Source organism: Prionailurus bengalensis, chromosome B3 (assembly GCF_016509475.1).
Source record: "Prionailurus bengalensis isolate Pbe53 chromosome B3, Fcat_Pben_1.1_paternal_pri, whole genome shotgun sequence".
NCBI classification, from domain to species: Eukaryota; Metazoa; Chordata; class Mammalia; order Carnivora; family Felidae; genus Prionailurus; species Prionailurus bengalensis.
In genome coordinates this window covers 132,861,616-132,879,774 of record NC_057355.1, presented here as the reverse complement: position 1 = coordinate 132,879,774, position 18,159 = coordinate 132,861,616, and the positions used below count along the sequence as shown (strand labels likewise).

General features: G+C 40.7%; 2 protein-coding genes across 11 annotated transcripts in view; one reads left to right on the top strand and one right to left on the bottom strand.

Annotated features, from left to right (window-relative positions):
- The window catches only part of EML5 (EMAP like 5), a 185,316-nt gene extending 173,072 nt beyond the window's left edge, over nucleotides 1-12,244 (top strand). For 3 of the 5 annotated variants that reach the window (XM_043556797.1, XM_043556796.1, XM_043556798.1), the window contains 10 exons: nucleotides 352-560; nucleotides 2,785-2,942; nucleotides 4,354-4,468; nucleotides 5,963-6,151; nucleotides 6,330-6,502; nucleotides 7,559-7,721; nucleotides 8,144-8,247; nucleotides 8,736-8,889; nucleotides 9,599-9,699; nucleotides 9,923-12,244. In XM_043556797.1, coding sequence (XP_043412732.1) covers nucleotides 352-560; nucleotides 2,785-2,942; nucleotides 4,354-4,468; nucleotides 5,963-6,151; nucleotides 6,330-6,502; nucleotides 7,559-7,721; nucleotides 8,144-8,247; nucleotides 8,736-8,889; nucleotides 9,599-9,699; nucleotides 9,923-9,959 — 1,403 coding nt within the window. In that variant the 3' untranslated portion in view covers nucleotides 9,960-12,244. Of the gene's footprint in view, nucleotides 1-351; nucleotides 561-2,784; nucleotides 2,943-4,353; nucleotides 4,469-5,962; nucleotides 6,156-6,329; nucleotides 6,503-7,558; nucleotides 7,722-8,143; nucleotides 8,248-8,735; nucleotides 8,890-9,598; nucleotides 9,700-9,922 lie in introns of those variants that run through there. The other 2 variants (XM_043556799.1, XM_043556800.1) reach the window with 2 other exon arrangements.
- Nucleotides 12,245-13,576: 1,332 nt separating this feature from the next.
- The window catches only part of ZC3H14 (zinc finger CCCH-type containing 14), a 47,616-nt gene continuing 43,033 nt past the window's right edge, over nucleotides 13,577-18,159 (bottom strand). For 3 of the 6 annotated variants that reach the window (XM_043556802.1, XM_043556804.1, XM_043556806.1), the window contains 5 exons: nucleotides 17,353-17,473; nucleotides 15,809-15,945; nucleotides 15,085-15,176; nucleotides 14,242-14,348; nucleotides 13,577-13,854 (listed from right to left, as the gene is read on the bottom strand). In XM_043556802.1, coding sequence (XP_043412737.1) covers nucleotides 13,848-13,854; nucleotides 14,242-14,348; nucleotides 15,085-15,176; nucleotides 15,809-15,945; nucleotides 17,353-17,473 — 464 coding nt within the window. In that variant the 3' untranslated portion in view covers nucleotides 13,577-13,847. The remainder of the gene's footprint in view (nucleotides 13,855-14,241; nucleotides 14,349-15,084; nucleotides 15,177-15,808; nucleotides 15,946-17,352; nucleotides 17,474-18,159) is intronic. The other 3 variants (XM_043556803.1, XM_043556805.1, XM_043556807.1) reach the window with 1 other exon arrangement.

Genomic DNA, 18,159 nt, shown 5'->3' with positions numbered 1-18,159 from the left:
ACAGGATAATATTGCTTACCATACTTTAGATAAAACTTTCCAGTTACGTGGCTGCTACAAAAAGTGAAGTTCACAGAGCTACATAGGAGAAAGTAAGATGTGATTTCTAAAATCTAGAATGGCCCTTCAATGATAATAAAGCTCCCATTAATACACATGTCACTTGAGAAAGTATGTAAAAAGGACCTTCTCCGCCAGTAATCGTCTGTCATCTGGCGGCTAGGTAGCGATGCAGAGGACACGCGCAAGTATTTGTTTTTTGAACGATATATTTTGAGTAGCTGTTCGATCTGGCAAAAGCTATCTTAGTTCCTCTGCTAACTTAGGTAATTTGTTGTCTCTTTTTATCAGGTGCCAAAATTGCCAGCAGAGCCGGTCACAACCGACGCATTTTTGTGGCAGAATTCCGACCAGATTCAGATTCCCAGTTTGTCTCTGTGGGAGTCAAACACGTGAAGTTCTGGACACTGGCAGGAAGGGCTCTTCTTAGCAAAAAAGGGCTCGTGAGCACCCTGGAGGATGCCCGGATGCAGACCATGCTTGCTGTGGCTTTTGGTGCAGTATGTCTCTTAAACCGCGTGTGCTTGTGGAACTCAATCACGGCAGTTGGACTGCTTTGAATTTTCTTGCTTCAGATAGATAAGCCACATTCGTGTTGTCATATGGCACCGTGACCCACTAACCATTCCATATGTCCCAGTCCTGCATATATTCCACCTTTCAAAATCTGGTACTTTCAGAAATCAGGGAGTAGGAAAGGAAATGAATGAGGGAGAAGGATTATAATGAAACATTTCAGTCCTTGGGCCACTGCCAGCCATTCTCAAAAGCCTTCGTTAATTTTGTAATTGTCACCCTAAGTCCCGTAAAATGTCTATCCTTCTAGTAGTTCCTCATAATCCTAAAAATTTGTCAGAATGAAGAAAGATGAATCAAGAGATGTAATTTTTCTAGTGTTTAAGGTGGTACCTGAGTTTAGGATTTCTTTTGCTCTCTATCAACTTAACTCACTGCTTATCACGTAGCTGGAAGTGCTCTGGGCCAGTGCAGCTCTTTCAGAGTAGGAAGGAGAGCAAGATTCCCAGTCTTCACAGAGGGTGTTCCAGAGCCGTCCCCGCCCCCACATCCCATTGGGCTTGTGGTTTACAATCCATATCTCTCATACCCTGAGCCCTGGCCACACTTTTTAAGTCCTTTGGTACATCAAAAACCTTGGTGGATTTCTGTACGAAAGTGTTTATGGGGCTGGGAATGTAACGCACGAAGAAAATTATACGTTTAGAACCTTTAAGCATATGATTTTGACAAAAAGATCAGTGAAAATGTTGGTCATACCATGTCAAACTTCCGTTAAACATTTTGGGGATTCATAATAGAAGATGGGTAGGGTAGTTCCTTTCCAGAAGAAAAACCCACACCTTCAAATGCTTCTGGCATTTAATTTGCCTGTGTTGACTTAACTTGTTTCATGTATAAAATTCCTTATGTACCCAGTTGCCTATTCCCAATAGAAAATAAACTTGAAGACTAAAATATTAGTCCTGATTGACTTCTGGTTAAAGCAGCAGTGAAATCAGAATGTTTTGTTACATAGCAAGATGGACTGATGTTCAGTTTAGGCCTGTTTGAACACCCTCCATGCCTAGGGTTACAAAAAAAAAAGCAAGGGAAGTAAAATCTTGGTTTCTACGCCTAGAGCATTTACATTCTGATTGAAGATAAGGCATGAATTAATGATGCTCCTAGATGACAAGTATAATTATTGTTATCCAAATAGGTACAGAGAATATGCATGACTGCATATTCAAAGTAACATTAAATTGTTGTAGGCAGGGGCGCCTAGAGCATGCGACTCTCGATCTCTAGGTTGTGAGATTATTTTTAAAAAATTGTAGGGAAATTAAACATAGAAACTATGTTCTTGTCAGAAAGATTAAAGAAAATGTTTTGTTGTAATTCAAAATCTTACTTTCCTATTAGTTCTTTCCATATCGTTTTTGTTGAAAGATCTTGGACCAGTTGCTCTGAAAGTGAAACTAAAATGGATGAAAATAGCACATGATGCAGAATTTAATTTCTCCAGTTTCGCATAAATGAACTCTATCGGGATTGCATTCTCAAAGTGATCTAAAGCACTATTACTTTGGGCACCTTATCAAATTTATCTTATGTTGTATTGCAGAAATGCACTGATTTTTGCCGTTTTGATTTTGAGAAATCATGGCAAATGTTAATTTCATGTATAACCTCATGAATTAGTGAAATTTAAACTCATACAACATTGCTATAAGTTGTGTACGTAGTTTTACTTTCTGTAGCAAAATACTTTATCAAAACTAGTGAAATGTTATTTTCACTTCCTGTTCCTACTCTTTTTTTTCACTCTTAGTTACTGATGACCTCAAGTTATTTCTCAGGCAGCTGGAGGGAAGCAGCCTAAAGGGACGATGTAAACCAGAATTCTAAAATTTTGCATTGGAGGGAAACTTGGTGCCCGAACTCCCTCGTTTTACACATGAAAAAGCTGATAATCCTAGAGATTAAAAAACCTCACCGAAGGTTATTCCAGCAAATAAGCAACAGAATAGACTAAAAGGCCCTGACAAAACTAAACCTCAAGTTCAGACATGAACTCGTTAGCCGGGTCCATGGTTTCTCCCACTGTATCATGTTCTTTGTATCGGAGAATGTGAGGTAGGCCACACTTATGGTAGAGAATTGCGTCTGTTTCAACTCTATTTGAACTTTTGATGAGTTTGTCTTCCCTTCCCCGCTCCTTTTCAGAATAACTTGACGTTTACAGGTACCATCAGTGGAGATGTCTGTGTGTGGAAAGATCACATATTGTGTAGGACCGTGGCCAGAGCTCACAACGGGCCTGTGTTTGCCATGTTCACCACACTGCGAGACGGACTTATTGTGACCGGAGGCAAGGAAAGGCCGTGAGTCCTGTTCCCACAGCCTAACCACACGTTCGTGCACTGGGGGCTGCCTGCAGTTTGCAGTGAATTATTCTAGTTATTTCTAGACTACACGGATCATCCTTTCTGACCTTCTTCCTCATGTGCTTCACCTTTATTGCCTTTTATGTGCCTTCCTGTTGACTATTAATTTCTTAAGTCACTTCTGATTTATTTCACAGTGTAAAGACACCTTAACCCCAACAGTTGGGGCGATAGCTTATTTCTCTGAGATATGGTTTAGGTGGTTATCGTGTAGGCAGAGAACTGATTTCCCTCATGTCTGTATGCCTGGATAAGTATTTGCTGGGGAAGAAGTGACCCATGGGAGAATCTTTGCCCTCAAACCCAGGACGTATCTTGACTGCCTGCTCTCTCCTTTTTGGCCCAAACAGACACTGAGGGGTAAGGTGCATACAGCTGGCGGCCTCAGAAAGGTGTGAGGACACTAGAAACAAACTGCCTTGTTTGCTTTTGCTTGAGGCAATCTCGTTACATAAAATACTTGTTACATAAAATTGTGTAAAACAGCCTTCAAAATTTAAGTCTAACGAAAGACGTTTTTCTGAGTGATTTGAAAACCTCCCAGAAGAAGCCAGATACTAATGGATTTTCTGCCAACATACTCACATGCTTGTTAAAATGTAGTGTTTGCGGGGCCAGGAAGCACGCACATGTCCATCCAGGATGAGGGAACCCACCTAATCAAACAGCAGTGCAGCGGCGTTTGTGTTTCACAAAAACGAACCCTGTATTGTGGTCCTGGGCGTGCTTTTCTCCTAAGACAAGCAGTTCATCTAACAGAAAATAAAGGAATACATTTTTCAGTTCTCCCAAGAGAAAAACCATAAATGGGCTATGTTTTCTCTTTTCTCTCTTACCGTGACGCTGGTGTTTCCCACACGCCTTCTGTTCAGCACACCTCTGCCCATTAGTAGCCTGCTGGATGGTTTCAGTGGGTATTTTAACAGTGATACGAAGGAAAGCGCACCCCTTTTGGCCATTAAAGATCTCTTCTATAGCATAGCACCTGTAATCCTGTTATCTAGCCTTACGTTTCCATTGTCATTTTAACATTAAACATCATTCTGCACATTTCCTTAATCAAGAGGATACATTATATGGGGGCGGGGGGATGTGGAGAACTAAGGAAGATTACACTCATGTCAGAAAAATGAATTTTCATCAGGTAAAATTTGCTTCAACTGAATGGCTGAAATACAGTGTATCTTAAAGTTGCCACAGAAAGTTTAGAGACCACAAAAAGTGAATATCGGGCTCCCCCCCCCCTTTTTTTTTTTACTGTTCTGCTGGTATAATTTAGTATTTGTTTGTAATAAAAGTGATTTGTAATAGCTCATAAAAATGCTTATTTGGCTTGGGTTGCTCTTAGGTCAAGAGAAGGAGGAGCGGTCAAGCTGTGGGATCAGGAACTGAGGCGGTGCCGAGCCTTCAGGCTGGACACGGGACAAGCCACGGACTGTGTCCGCTCCGTGTGCAGGGGCAAAGTAAGATGTTCCGAGAGCCGTTCCGGTGCAGCCAAAAGTAGAGAACGGTTATTCTTGCAGTTCCCTCGCCCTCTGCAACTTGACGAGTGACACTTGCAGAGGAGTCTGCTTGCTGGCTACGCTCTGCCTTTTCCCGGCCGCCCCCGCAGCCCCGCGGGCAGCGCCCTGTGCCTTCTGCCTCCGGGCCACGCTTAAGATGAGAAGCTACTCCCCGGTCTCAACACAGTATTTAAACCTCCATGTTTTCTTGAATCTACTAATTCAACCGTGGTGGGCAGAAGTGAAATTTCTTGCCAGTTGAATCAATTTTGATTACAGCAAAATTTTGTTAAATTTTATTTTTAAATGTACATTTCTTTTTTTTAATTAAAACATTTTTTTCATGTTTATTTTTGAGTGGGAGAGAGACAGCACGAGCATGGGAGGGGCAGAGAGGGAGACAGAATCCAAAGCAGGCTCCAGGCCTTGAGCTGTCAGCACAGAGCCCAACGTGGGGCCCGAACCCACGAACTGTGAGATCATGACCCGAGCCGAAGTCTGATACTTAACCGACTGAGCCACCTAGGTGCCCCAATGCTCATTATTTTTGAGAGAGAGAGAGAGAGAGAGAGCGCAAGAATGGGGAGGGCAGAGAGAGAGGGAGACAGAGGATCCAAAGTGGGCTCCACACTGACAGCACAGAGTCCGAGGTGAAGCTTGAACTCATGAAATATATCATGACCTGAGCCAAAGGCAGACACTCAACTGACTGAGCCCCCCAGGCACCTTAATTTTATAAGTACTCAACCCCCCGCCAAGCATGGGGCTCAAACTCAAAACCACCAACATCAAGAGTCGTATGCTCTACCCAGCCACCCTTTTTTTTAAAAAACATTCATTCCTATAAAAAATTTGGACCATGCATGCACTGGCAATAAGTGTATTTATAAATTATATACATGTATTATCTTCAGTCCATGTATTAATTAGGCTTTTATTTATACTTCTTTTTTGTTTTTTGAAGTTTAGTTTGGAGAGCAAGCGAGACATGAACAGGGGAGGGGCAGAGAGAGAGGGAGACACAGAATCGAAGCAGGCTCCAGCTGTCAGCAGAGAGCCCCACACGGGTCTCAGACTCACGAGCAAGGAGATCATGACCTGAGTCGAAGTCAGATGCTCAACTGACCGAGCCACCCAGACACTGCTATTTATACTTTTTAGCTAAAATGTAATACTTTCTTCCTGTATCCCAGCGCACTTGCACCTCTTTGGAGATCGTCAGATTAAAATATAGTCAAAGTCAGGGCTCTGTCTTAGAGAATAGTTCTGTTTTTTGGCAGACTCGGGGCTCTTGCAGATGCGCCTCTAGTCAAAGAAAAACCTCATGAGCTAATGATGGGCTTGCTACTATGTTAGTTCAAAGCAAAAAGTTCTCTGAAAGGTCAGTAGGGTCCTTAAGTTATTAAAATACATTGCTGTAATTACGATAAATATATCAATCCCCTTGTGTTTCAGGGCAAGATCCTAGTTGGGACAAGGAGTGCGGAGATCATCGAAGTTGGAGAGAAAAATGCAGCCTGCAATATTTTAGTTAATGGTCATGTGGATGGGCCCATATGGGGACTAGTGACACATCCCTCCAGGGATTTTTTCCTTTCTGCCGCAGAAGATGGGACAGTGAGACTCTGGGATATTGCTGATAAAGTAGGTACAAACAGTTTTTGGCTTTTTTTCTTTTAAGTTACAATTTCTAAGGAGAGTGTAAGTCCCAAATTGCTAGCACAATTTGAGAAGAACTATTTGAGAATTATGTTGAAAAGGAACTGGTTTACTTTGTAAGTACTTAATGTAGTTTTCTCTGGCTCTTTTGGTTCTTATGCAGAAGATGTTAAACAAAGTGAACTTGGGACATGCTGCTCGGACCGTGTGTTATAGCCCTGAAGGGGATATGGTGGCTATCGGAATGAAAAATGGAGAATTTATTATTTTACTGGTGAGCTCCCTAAAAATATGGGGAAAGAAGAGAGATAGACGATGTTCAATCCATGATATCAGGTTAGTCAACAAATGGAATAGAATTTCTAGTATATATATTCTTAAATGACCTGGGTTGCATTTGAAAACAGGTCCTCATTAGTGCCTATACCATTTTATCACATCATCACTTGTATGCTGAAATATGGCTGTTTGTGTACTTCTTGCCGAATTATTAATCTAGTGGCATCAACCACAGTGCCTTATAAGAGCACGTACTCAGGGAACGCTTGACGATGAAGCGTCACACTGGACAGGTCCAGCAAATTCATCCTGCCAAGAATGATCTTCTGCTGTACCGAAGAGAGCCATCTGTCCTGTAGAGGCAGCCTGGAAACTAAAGCTGCAACCCCAACTCTCAACTGCATAGTTACTCGTTTAATTAACACCCATCAAACATCTATGCCCCAGAATCTGAATTAAACTTTCCTTGAACCTTTATATTCCAGTGCTTAAGCTTATCTGGACAGTGGCTACCATTTACCAAGTGCCTCTGTGTGATCAAGATGGATTACTGAATCTGCCTGCACCCTTCACCGTAAAACCCTTTTACAAATGAAACCGTCCTCAGGACTTCACTATATAAACTTCTTATAGGTCCCCCATTCCCCTCAAGAACCTGCGTTGTCCCAGATCATTTCCCATGATCACTAGGCATATACCTGTGTCTTCAAGTAACTTCTTCCAAGCTTCAAATAGTGTTCCTTCACCAGATAACCTGAGGGGACTTAAGCAGGTCTGTGTCCTTTGCTGTTAAGATACCATGATTCCAGATGAAAGAAACCTATCTTGGTGAATTTGGCGAACTATGTAACTTAGGAATTATGTAATTGTTAGTGGCTTTTTCAAAACCTACACTTTTAAGGGAATTGGCACTTGAAAGAACATGTAGATTTTGTTCCACGTAACACAAATAGAATCTCCATACACACAATCAGTTGTGTCCACCAGGTAAATCTGCTTGAGGCCAGATCACACACACACTTGTTTTTGAGGTAGAATGGAAGTTACTGGTCTTAAATATTTATGATTTCATGTGTGCTGATGTATCTTTCACATATCTTCTTACCTCTCCAGATTTAGTCCGGATTCCCGGTTTCTGGCAGTGGGTTCTAGTGAGAACTCGGTGGATTTTTATGACCTAACATTGGGCCCCACCCTTAACAGAATCAGTTACTGCAGAGACATTCCCAGCTTTGTCATTCAAATGGACTTCTCTGCAGATAGCAGATATCTCCAGGTACAGTACCTGTGTCCTACATCCAGTTCACAGTAGCTGTTTTTACATTGTTAAGTGGATGCATTTAAAACTCTTGAGTTTCAGAGGGCCACCTGGCCAGCTCAGTCAGCAGAGCATGGGATTCTTGATCTCAGGGCCGTGATTTCGAGCCCCACATTGGGCGAGAGCTTCCTGAAAAAACTCCCGAGTCCCAGAGCTTCTGAACTCTTGCCTTTGTTTACTCTTCACTGTTTCTGCATTCTTTAATATCCTGTTCTTCTCAGATCTTTTCTCCGTCTTCTTCTGACAGATTTTTGTAGTCATCATTAATGTTCTTAATGTTGGAAATGTAAATGAAATAGCACGCTTTGCTAGTATACTCTAGCCTTCTGATGTGTCTCTCGCATTAATGGAATTCTTGTCCCATTTTAATATGCTGAAAGGTCTCCACTGGTTGCTATAAACGACATGTCTATGAAGTGCCTTCAGGAAAACCTGTTCTGGATCAGGCCACCATGGACAGAATTACTTGGGCCACATGGACTAGGTAAACTGGAAAATCCTGCTTCTGAACAGTTAGAACCATTCCACTAGGAAACGGTGGTCAAGTTCTAAGTTTGTTACTGTTTCCTGAGTTCTTCCTAAGAGAAGAATGATATGCTCATGCTGGGACTCCTTGTGACTGGACATATTCTCATGCTTTATCAAGGTTAAAAGCCTTTGAAGATACCCTGATATTTTCCTTAACATATTAGGTTTAGTAACCAGCAATAAAAACACATACTGGGTACTGTTAAGCAATCCTATCATTTCTCTACCTAAAGGAATGCAATCTTGCAGCTGTTAGAAATGAAATCCTACAAATTTGCTGTGTAACAGATAACCATGAGTATCCATCTTTTTAAATTCCTGTAGCATAAGCATCTTTATTAATTTTAAGGAACATAATTAAGTAGAAATTAATTACCAAAAACCTTTTTCAGTGTAGTACATCTGTGTTTGCTATCGTACATTTTCTTTATTCCTTCCCTCTAGTATTCTAGGAGATGAAGTTCTGGGAATCTGGTCCAGACATGCTGAGAAAGCCAATGTCAACTGTGCCTGCGTATCTCATTCAGGAATCAGCCTTGTAACAGGAGATGACTTTGGGATGGTTAAGTTATTTGACTTCCCGTGTCCTGAAAAATTTGTAAGTTTGTGTTTGGTTTTGTTTTTGATGTAGTTTTCTAGTTTAGACATCTGATCATTAGTACTTCTTCCATAATTTAATAGCTAAACATGTTAGTCTCCTGGTTTAGAAACACTTAATTTTCGTTCCTAAGGTTTTTTCAAAACGAAAAATAAAAGCTTTTAGAAATCATCTCCCCGTGCCCAAGTAACACCATCTTTGCAAACTATCCTAATAGAGCTGTGATTATTAGACTTTTATTAAACCTTTAATCTATTTCCAAGTTTCAAATTCTCTTCCTCAAAGGAAAATTTTCAGAGTGCCTGGAGACATCTGACTGCTCAAAACGCCTGGTCTGTTAAGGTGCAGATCCATTACTAACTCTGAAAAAGCAATGTTTATTTATTTTGAGAAAGTACTCAAGCAGGGGAGGGGCAGAGAGAGAGAGGGAGATTGAGAACCCCAAGCAGGCTCCACACTGTTAGGACAGAGCCCGATAGGGTGCTCAGTCTCATGAACTGTGAGATCATGACCTGAGTCGTAATCACGAGCTGGACGCTTAACTGACTGAGCCACCCAGGTGCTTGTAAAAAAGCATCTAATAACGCTGCGTGTGGTCTGAAGAGCCTACTCTCTCCGCAGCCCATGATGGAGATGGGGTTCCGGACAGGAACCTTTGATTTTCACGTGCCTCACACATCCTAAGCTTTCTTTTTCGTTGTTTTTTCAGGCAAAGCACAAAAGGTTCTTGGGTCATTCACCTCACGTGACCAATATTCGATTTACCAGTGGTGATCGGCATGTCGTTAGCGCAGGAGGTGATGACTGCAGGTTGGTAACTTTCCTAGCCAGAGAAGAACAGACTATCTTTAGTTTTATGAAGAGATCTAATATCACTATATAACTGGGTAGCTGGTTCTGTGGAGTCACGTACTACGAAAATACAAAATAAAATGAATTAATGATAATTTTTATACATGTCATGATTTGAAAGCTCATTAAAAAACTGAAAATCTAGAAATATAATGAACTCACTGCATTTTTTTTATTGCAGTTTATTTGTCTGGAAATGTGTACATATGCCTCACTAAAAGATACGGATGCTGAGAAGACTGTATAAACTAACAGCCTTGAGACCAGAATTACAGACGAGGAAAAAAAAAAAAAGGCAAACAGAACCAAACCCTGCATGGGCAAGTGGTGCTAATTTAGGATTGTAACAGGGATAATGCCCAGAGTCATCAAAGTAGAAGACAGATAAGTTCAAGATACTTGCTGTGTGCACTGGGAGAACTGTCCATAATCCACACACTGCCAGACGGTTACATTTCAAGGAAGGATGGAAAAAACACTTGGTGAAAGTCAGCCCCGTTTGGGGGGGGGGGGGGGGGGGGGAGGGTGCAGACTTGGCAGACCTGCTGGGGAGGTTGACAGGACCGCGCTTCTCAAAAAACAACAAAGCAAGACCTTAAAAACCCAACTTGCATAGTTTTCATCTTTTTAAGCAAACAGTTTTTCTTCTTTAGAATTTCTAGTTTATTTTTAAGGTTCATTATTTAATGACTTACTTTTTTCCTCGTGTTTACATAAGGAAAGAAAACACACCATCACCCTAAAGGATCACAGCTTTTAAAAGGTGAACAATTATTTTCCCTAAGGAAACACACACAAGCTTTACCGGAGAAGATAATGCTACTTAAGCATCAATAAACCTCTTTTTATAAAGGACACTTTTCTCCTGACAGTTTTAAATTCAGGAACAAATCCAAAGTTAGTAGTATATGAGCACTACATTTTCATGGTTGAGCTGTCGATCCTTTAATGTTCACAAGTCCTCTCTCTAGCTGAAAAACTAGAACATGATTATAGCTTCATCAATGAGAAAGTAGTATGCTGAACAGTCCTTTCCAGTGGTGTACAGGTTAAAGGTTTAGAGAGCAGTAGTAGTTAACTGGGAGAGCATACTGAATATTTAAAGATGTAGTCTAGTAGAAACACCTGTTTAACATGTACACTGAAATGTTCAAGGTCACATTTACAAAGTTAAACAATTTAGTAGCTCTTGGAAGTTTTTATAGCTTTTGTTTCTATTTAAAAAATTTACTAATTAGCTGTATGCCACCCCATAGGCTGACTTCCAGAAGAAATGAATACAGGTCCACTTGTAACACTTGTCTATTAAAATTCCTTTTTGGTGGATTAGGGCTGAACTGTTAGATCTTTATCCCTATTCACTTCAATGCTGCCAAAGATCAGTACTTGCCGTTCAGGAATTTGCTGTTTAGCCTGTCTGTAGTTTCCTGAAGATTGGAGATTATGTAGATTGCTATTTAAAAATATATTTTTCTAAGTGTGAAAAAGTTTAAAATGCTCTACTGGTCATATGAATTTTTATTTTAATGTGTTAATTATCTTTGTAGCATAATAGACCCCTTCAGGTTCTGGAAATCTCAGTTTGTCCTGAGCTCGATTTTGTATGCCCAACACCTTGGAAATACTAAAAACAGAAATAGCTGAATCATATCACAGAAAGCCTAACCGGTGATTGAACATGGTCAGTTTTAAAGCTCTGAATTGTAGCTGTTGTTGGAAGGACTGATTAAGGCATGATTAAGCTCGAAACATAAACCCATAGTGGCATCAATGGATTCTCCTAAATTGAGCCAAATTTTAGAATATGCTAGTATTAAATTTCTATCCATGTATATTATAAAGGGGCTCAATAAATTAAAGAAATTTCCCTGAACCACCCTCTCCCTTCCCGTTTTTGAGCCTGTTGCACTTTCAAACTTTCCTTCTGAGCCAGGTTTGCTAGCTTTTGGCTAAAGAGAAATCCCATTTCATGGTACAGGTAGAAACTCTAGTAATAACCGTAACAAAGTATGTATAAGGCATAGAGCACAAAAATGCTTCCACTGCATTTTCGTTCCAGCAGCCAGCCTACTAAGCCAGCCTTAATCCCTGCTGTCAGCTTCAGGACTCAAACTGTGGATTTTAAGTAGTTACCCCACAACCACCTTGTTTGTACCAGCCATCAGCTAAGGGAAGGTGAGTAACCGTGGTAGGTTATGAAGATTCTGCCCTGTGTTATTTTTTTAACCCAGAGATTTACTTTTATGTGCAGTATTTGACTAAGCTCCCAAATTTGTAACTTGAGAGTCCTGGCACGCTTGGTCCCGTTTCTGTGTATAAACGCACACCGTGCACACCACCGGCCACAGGTGTTCCTTTCCTTCTGGTGGTTCTTTTTCATGGTGGTTCACGTTAGACCAAGTTATCCAACAGATGTAGAGTCAACCTCAGCTTGCCCGTAAACCAGAGCAGCTGAAGGTAACAAACTCTTAAATGTGTTCCCAGGCAGTGTTTATTAAATGGCCAAAAAAACCAAAAACAAAAAAAAACCCTGATTTAGCACGTCACTGACTTGTGAGATGGTTGAACCAAATCACTTAGGCCGTTTCCCGTTTATGTTCTTTGTAGTGAAATTAGGAAAATGCAACTATATGCCATTTATAAATGATGTTACTAAAAGTCTTAAAATTTCTAGAAATACAACTTAAATTTCTTCTGCAAAGACATAAAGCTCAAGTAGCACTGGAATGAACAAATGCCTTAAATTCAGAGGAGTCAACTTTTTAGACTGAAGCAGAATGGTCATTTCACCCCAGCCTAACTACGTGAGGGCTCTGTCTTTCCCTACCAATCAGCACAGCGAAGTGCAACTTACAAATGGTTTAATAATTGGTTCTTTCTTCTACCCATGGAAAAGCAATGGCCTCAAAACAGACTGCTGGTTTCATGCTCTTAAACATGGACTTTTTACACATGCTGTTTTATTATCCCTTGGGTATATAACTAATGAACTTTTAAGTTAATTTGGTCCTGAGAATGTTTGGGTCTTTATCTCTTTTGCATTAGTTCACTCTGTTCCAACCAACTTTTAGCTTTTTTTTTTTTTAAACTGCTGTACATCAAGTCTTTAAAATCAGTGATCCGTTATTTAATTCTAAAGCATCTGACACTTCTTGCCTTAACTATTTTAAAAACCACACACAGAAAACTGGGTGTTGATTCAATAGTCCAAACGTTTAGTCCTACTTGGCAGTTTACCCATCTGATTTCTGTAATTAGTCATTGAAAATATACTATTTAAATATTTTTACATTAAAAAATTTTCTGTGGATTTCTGAAAATGTTATTTTTCAGAATGTGAAAATACATGTATAATCTTGTGAGTTTAAAGTCTGTTTTCTGATACCTTCTGTATATACAACTGTAAAAAAAAAATTTGTATAATTTTGTGATAAAATGCATTCCCAAAATATTTATTTAAAAAGTGTATGTTAACAGTAAAGCATTTGAAGGAACCGTTCCTGTTGTTTTGCACTTGCCACCGCAGCTGGCTGTCCCGGACACTGGTAAGGGACCCGCTATTGGGGAACCATTCACCAAAGCATCACTCAAGCCCAAAAGCCATGCTTTTCAAACTAAATTCGCTTGAAATTAAAAAGGATTGAATGACTTTTTTCAGCTGCCTCCACACTTCTGGCCACTCCTGTTTTCACAGTGGATAACCCTTGGGAAAAGTGAGTGCAATCCAACTTTAGAGTTAGAATGCTCCTCTTACTAAACACGTATCAACATCATAGCCCCGGAGTGGATTATCAGCACTGACAATATCACCACACTGTAAATGCTGAGACTGAAATTGCAGTGTACAAACAAGCCTCAAAGGTTTTAATGGGATTTAGCTTTTCCTTTAAACTGTCTTTTCACAGTCAAAACAAACAACACCCAATGTTAAAACCACTTAATAAACTTACAAACTAGAAAAATTAGACACTTCAGATAGGCAATAAACTTCATATTATGAAAGCAATATATATTCCAAGTTTCAAAGGTTTGACAAGTTCTGCAGAGTATCTTTCATCAGTAGATGGAAACTTTCAAACTCCACAATCTTCTCCCAAGTAGCACTGTCATTCACTGAATAAACAAAAAATTTTTAATTAATGCCTTATATATACATATACACACACACACCTAGTTAAGATGATTTTCACACAATGAACATCTGTTCGACAGATTTACAATGTAAGTACCAGATATTTTTTACAAAAAATTCAATTGTATAAGGTAATGACATGTATTTAATTTCACAGGCCACACTAAAACTCTGTGAAATAATGCTAGCAAAACAGATGTTAGATTTGTAAGCAGTATATATTCAGAAGGCAAATCTCAGCTGGAGATTACCTAAGTGAATAAGCAACCACTGGTAAAACAATTTCCAAAAGACCCTGTGTAATGAAACAGTAGAGAAAAAAATCAAAGTGATCATTTCTCCCAAATCTGTAGATTTCTAATCTTTACCTGGTTTGAGGTCGAATCCATTTCAAGGCATGTCGTGGCGGTACAGTGATGGTGGGATGATAAAATGTGCAGTCAGGTCTGGTACACTGAGTGTTAAATCTGCAGTGCTAAATACAACAGTTTCAACATTTTTTAAAAAAGGCAATTTGAGAGAGACATATAGTCTGATAATATTTTAATACGGAAACCTTGAAAAATGAACCTCCCTCCCCCAAGACACAAAATCCTAGTCAAAGAGGAACAGTAAGTTATCCGGCATGTGATAAAAACTTCTAATCACCCTGCACATCTGACCCAACATCCCTTACAGTATCCATCCTTCGCTGGACACCCTCATTTATGGCCCAAGTGCAGTTGGGGGAAGTGAAAGTCTTTCATAATGGCCTTCAGGGTTCAATTTCAGAGAGACCATTTCACCCTGAGCAACTAAACAGGTGGAGATACATCGATCTTTAGCACACGGAGTGAAAACCGTCAGGACAAGTTTGGATGGTATTAAGTGGCACCACCAATTTCATCATTGCAGTTTCTGACACGAGGTGGGAGAAAAACACACCCATAGGCTTCGGCGCAGAGAAGAATGGAAACTAAGCAAAGGGGAGCTTCACTCTGAGAGCTCACAATACTGACATTAGTTTCAGACCACTTGTCCTAAGGAGCCAAACAGTGGCTCACCCGACAGCCAAGAAAGAATTTAAATCATGACCTTAACAAAAATGAGGATCCAGGGAGTGTGGGTGGGGGGACCATGGATACCCAAGACATTCAATTTGCTAGTGATCTTGCAGGTCTCAGAATTAAGAGTTATCACTGAATCATTTTTGGGAAAATGAAAATTCTTACTTTTGGATGATAGAAGGGACATTCCATTTTCTTACAAGCAGGGAAATAACGGCACAGCTGACTACTAGAAGGTGGTGCTGGTGTTGTAACTGCTGACAAAGATAACAACAAAGACTGATCAAATTTGGCAAAATAATCTGTCATGCAGTCTACTGATGTTTTTATGGCAACAGTTATAAAATTAAAATGAGGTGGGGCTGGGGCGCCTGGGTGGCTCAGTGGGTTAAGCGTCCGACCTCGGCTTGGATTATGACCTCACCGTTCCTGAGTTTGAGCCCTGTGTCGGGCTCTGGGCTGACAGCTCAGAGCCTGGAGCCTGCTTCGGATTCTGTGTCTCATTCTCTCTCTGCCCCTCCCCCACTTGCTCGCTCTCTCAAAAATAAATGTAAAAAAAAAAAAAAAAATTGAGGTGGGGCTCAGATGGTTTAGCGTTGTCCAACTCTTGACTTGAGCTCAGATCATGATCTCATGGTTCATGGGATCAAGCCCCCTGGCAGGATCTACACCCGACAGCAGAGCCTGCTTGGGATTCTCTCTCTCCCTCTTTCTCAAAAGTGATTTATATATTCATTAGAGGAAATACTTCAGAATGCTACTGGACAGACACACTTGCTCTTTAAAGACTGGTTAAGTGATTCTGGCATGATAATTCCTAAAAATAAACTCATATAAAATCACAAATGTCATCTTCCACCTAAATGTAGTAGTGCACAGGGTCACATACCTGGTTTTAGAGGCAGTACTGGAATTCTTCTACTCATATGAGTGAAGGGACAATCTGGTTTAGTACATTTTGCATCATATTTACAATTTGGATGAACAAACAAACACTTCTCAGCAAATTTACAATTGGGGAAGGCTCTATAAAACAAAAACAGTCACATTTACTTTTCTCAACGCATGATCAGTTTTTTTGTAGAGAGGCTCCTTATACCCCATCACTACTTGTTTTGAGAAACACAGAATAGAAAAAAAGGGAAACTCAATTTTTTGAAGTAAACTCTACACCCAACATGCGGCTTGAACTCACAACCCCGAGATCAACAGTCACACTCCTCTTCCAACTGAGCCTGCCAGGCTCCCTGGGAAACTCAACTTTTAAGTGAGCGCAGATTTCAAAACAGAACATAGAGGTTTATCCGAAAGCCGAGGGTAATAACAGATTTTCGACTCAAGCAAGCCACCACCATGAAAGACAAAACAGTTTCTTATGGTAAGAATTCACACCACATACTCTGTCAGATCCATGTCTACAATCTTTTATGAATAAACTCAATATACTGGGCACAATATATGTGCAAGGCATTGCTACACAAAACAGACTCCTTCTCTGGTCTCCCTCTATGGACATCCATATCATTCTCACATCAAAATTTCCTTAAAGAAGATGGGGCGCCTGGGTGGCGCAGTCGGTTAAGCATCCGACTTCAGCCAGGTCACGATCTCGCGGTCCGGGAGTTCGAGCCCCGCGTCAGGCTCTGGGCTGATGGCTCAGAGCCTGGAGCCTGTTTCCGTATCTGTGTCTCCCTCTCTCTGCCCCTCCCCTGTTCATGCTGTGTCTCTCTCTGTCCCAAAAATAAATAAATGTTGAAAAAAAAATTAAAAAAAAAAAAAAAAAAAAAGAAGAAGTTAAAACACGGAGGAGTGTCTGGGTGGCTCAGTTGAGCATCCAATGCTTGATTTCGGTGCAGGTCATGACCCCAGGGTTGTGTGTGGGATTGAGCCCTGTGTTGGGCTCGGTGATAAATGTGGAGCCTGCTTAGGATTCCCTCTCTTCCTCTGCCCCTCTCCCCCACTTGCAGTGTCTCTCTAAAATAAATTAAAATTGAAGTTAAAAAAAAATTACATGGAGAGATTCCACCTCTAGGGCCAAAAAAAAATTTTTTTGTTTTAATCTAAAAGCCACCTCTCAAAGCTCATGACACTGAATCAGCCAACTTCTAAGGAAAAATTATACCCAAGTCCAAAATGTTTTATCATTGCCTGTGACTATTTTTTTCTCCAATGTCTTAATAGCAGTGTATGTACACAATGCGTACAAACCAGGGCACTTACATACCTATCTCTTTAATGTGCAGAAGACTTCTCCCCCATCTCTCTACTCTGCCAAACACACACACACGTACGCTATTCTTGGAGGGCAATGGTTAAGTGTTACTGCAGTTAGTTACAAAGGTCAAACTTGTCCACAGGAAAGAAAAAAACCAGAATAAGCTCTAAGATCTAGAATTAACCCTGAAAATCAGCCATCAGCTTGCTGCTACTCACTTGCAAGGTGAAACAGGATGGTGGTAAGCACACTCATCCCCATTTTTACAGGCAGGCCAGTACTTGCAACGCTCCAGAAGTTTTTCTGGTTTCTGGGCCACACTCAGTTCACTCATCTCAGCTAGAACCGGGAAAAGAATTAAAAGTATCTCATTAATTATGATCAATTCAGTACACAGCACCTTTAGTACATTTCCCTCAAAACCCAGGCTCAAACTCTTACATTCCTCTAGGTGCAGAGTCAGAAAAGAAACGAGTCCGATAATCTGGTTAACACAGATGACAGCCTGCTATATAAGGTCACCAGGAAGTAGGCTGAAGTTCTCACCATGAAGAGCAAAGTACTCAGGGGTGCTAAGTACCCCCAAACCCCAATTCCCAGTATTATTTCAGAGACAAATTAAATGGGAAAGAGAGGGAAGAACGTCAAGTAGGGAGCCAATCAAATGAAAGGAAAACTGGAAACACAAAGTGATAGACAATGTGAACAAATTCTCACATTCAGACAAGACCAGGTGTAGTTCAAACACGGAAATCTTCCCACTCACCGAGGTATATACGCAGTTAGTTCTAAGTCCAGTTAATAAGAAACTCACATCAACGTGAGGAGAAGTTTTTGGCCTAAAATGGGTCACAAATGCCATTACCCACGGGGGCCTCGCAGACCACTGACAGTGAGCCTGGCTGGGTGTGAGATGCACGGTGGCAGAAAGCCTTGATGTGAAGGAAACAAAGGTGGGGAAGAGCAGCCTGGAGAGCAAGTGCTTGTGCCATCCACGGGGCTCCCTGCCATCCCTTGCGAGGTCA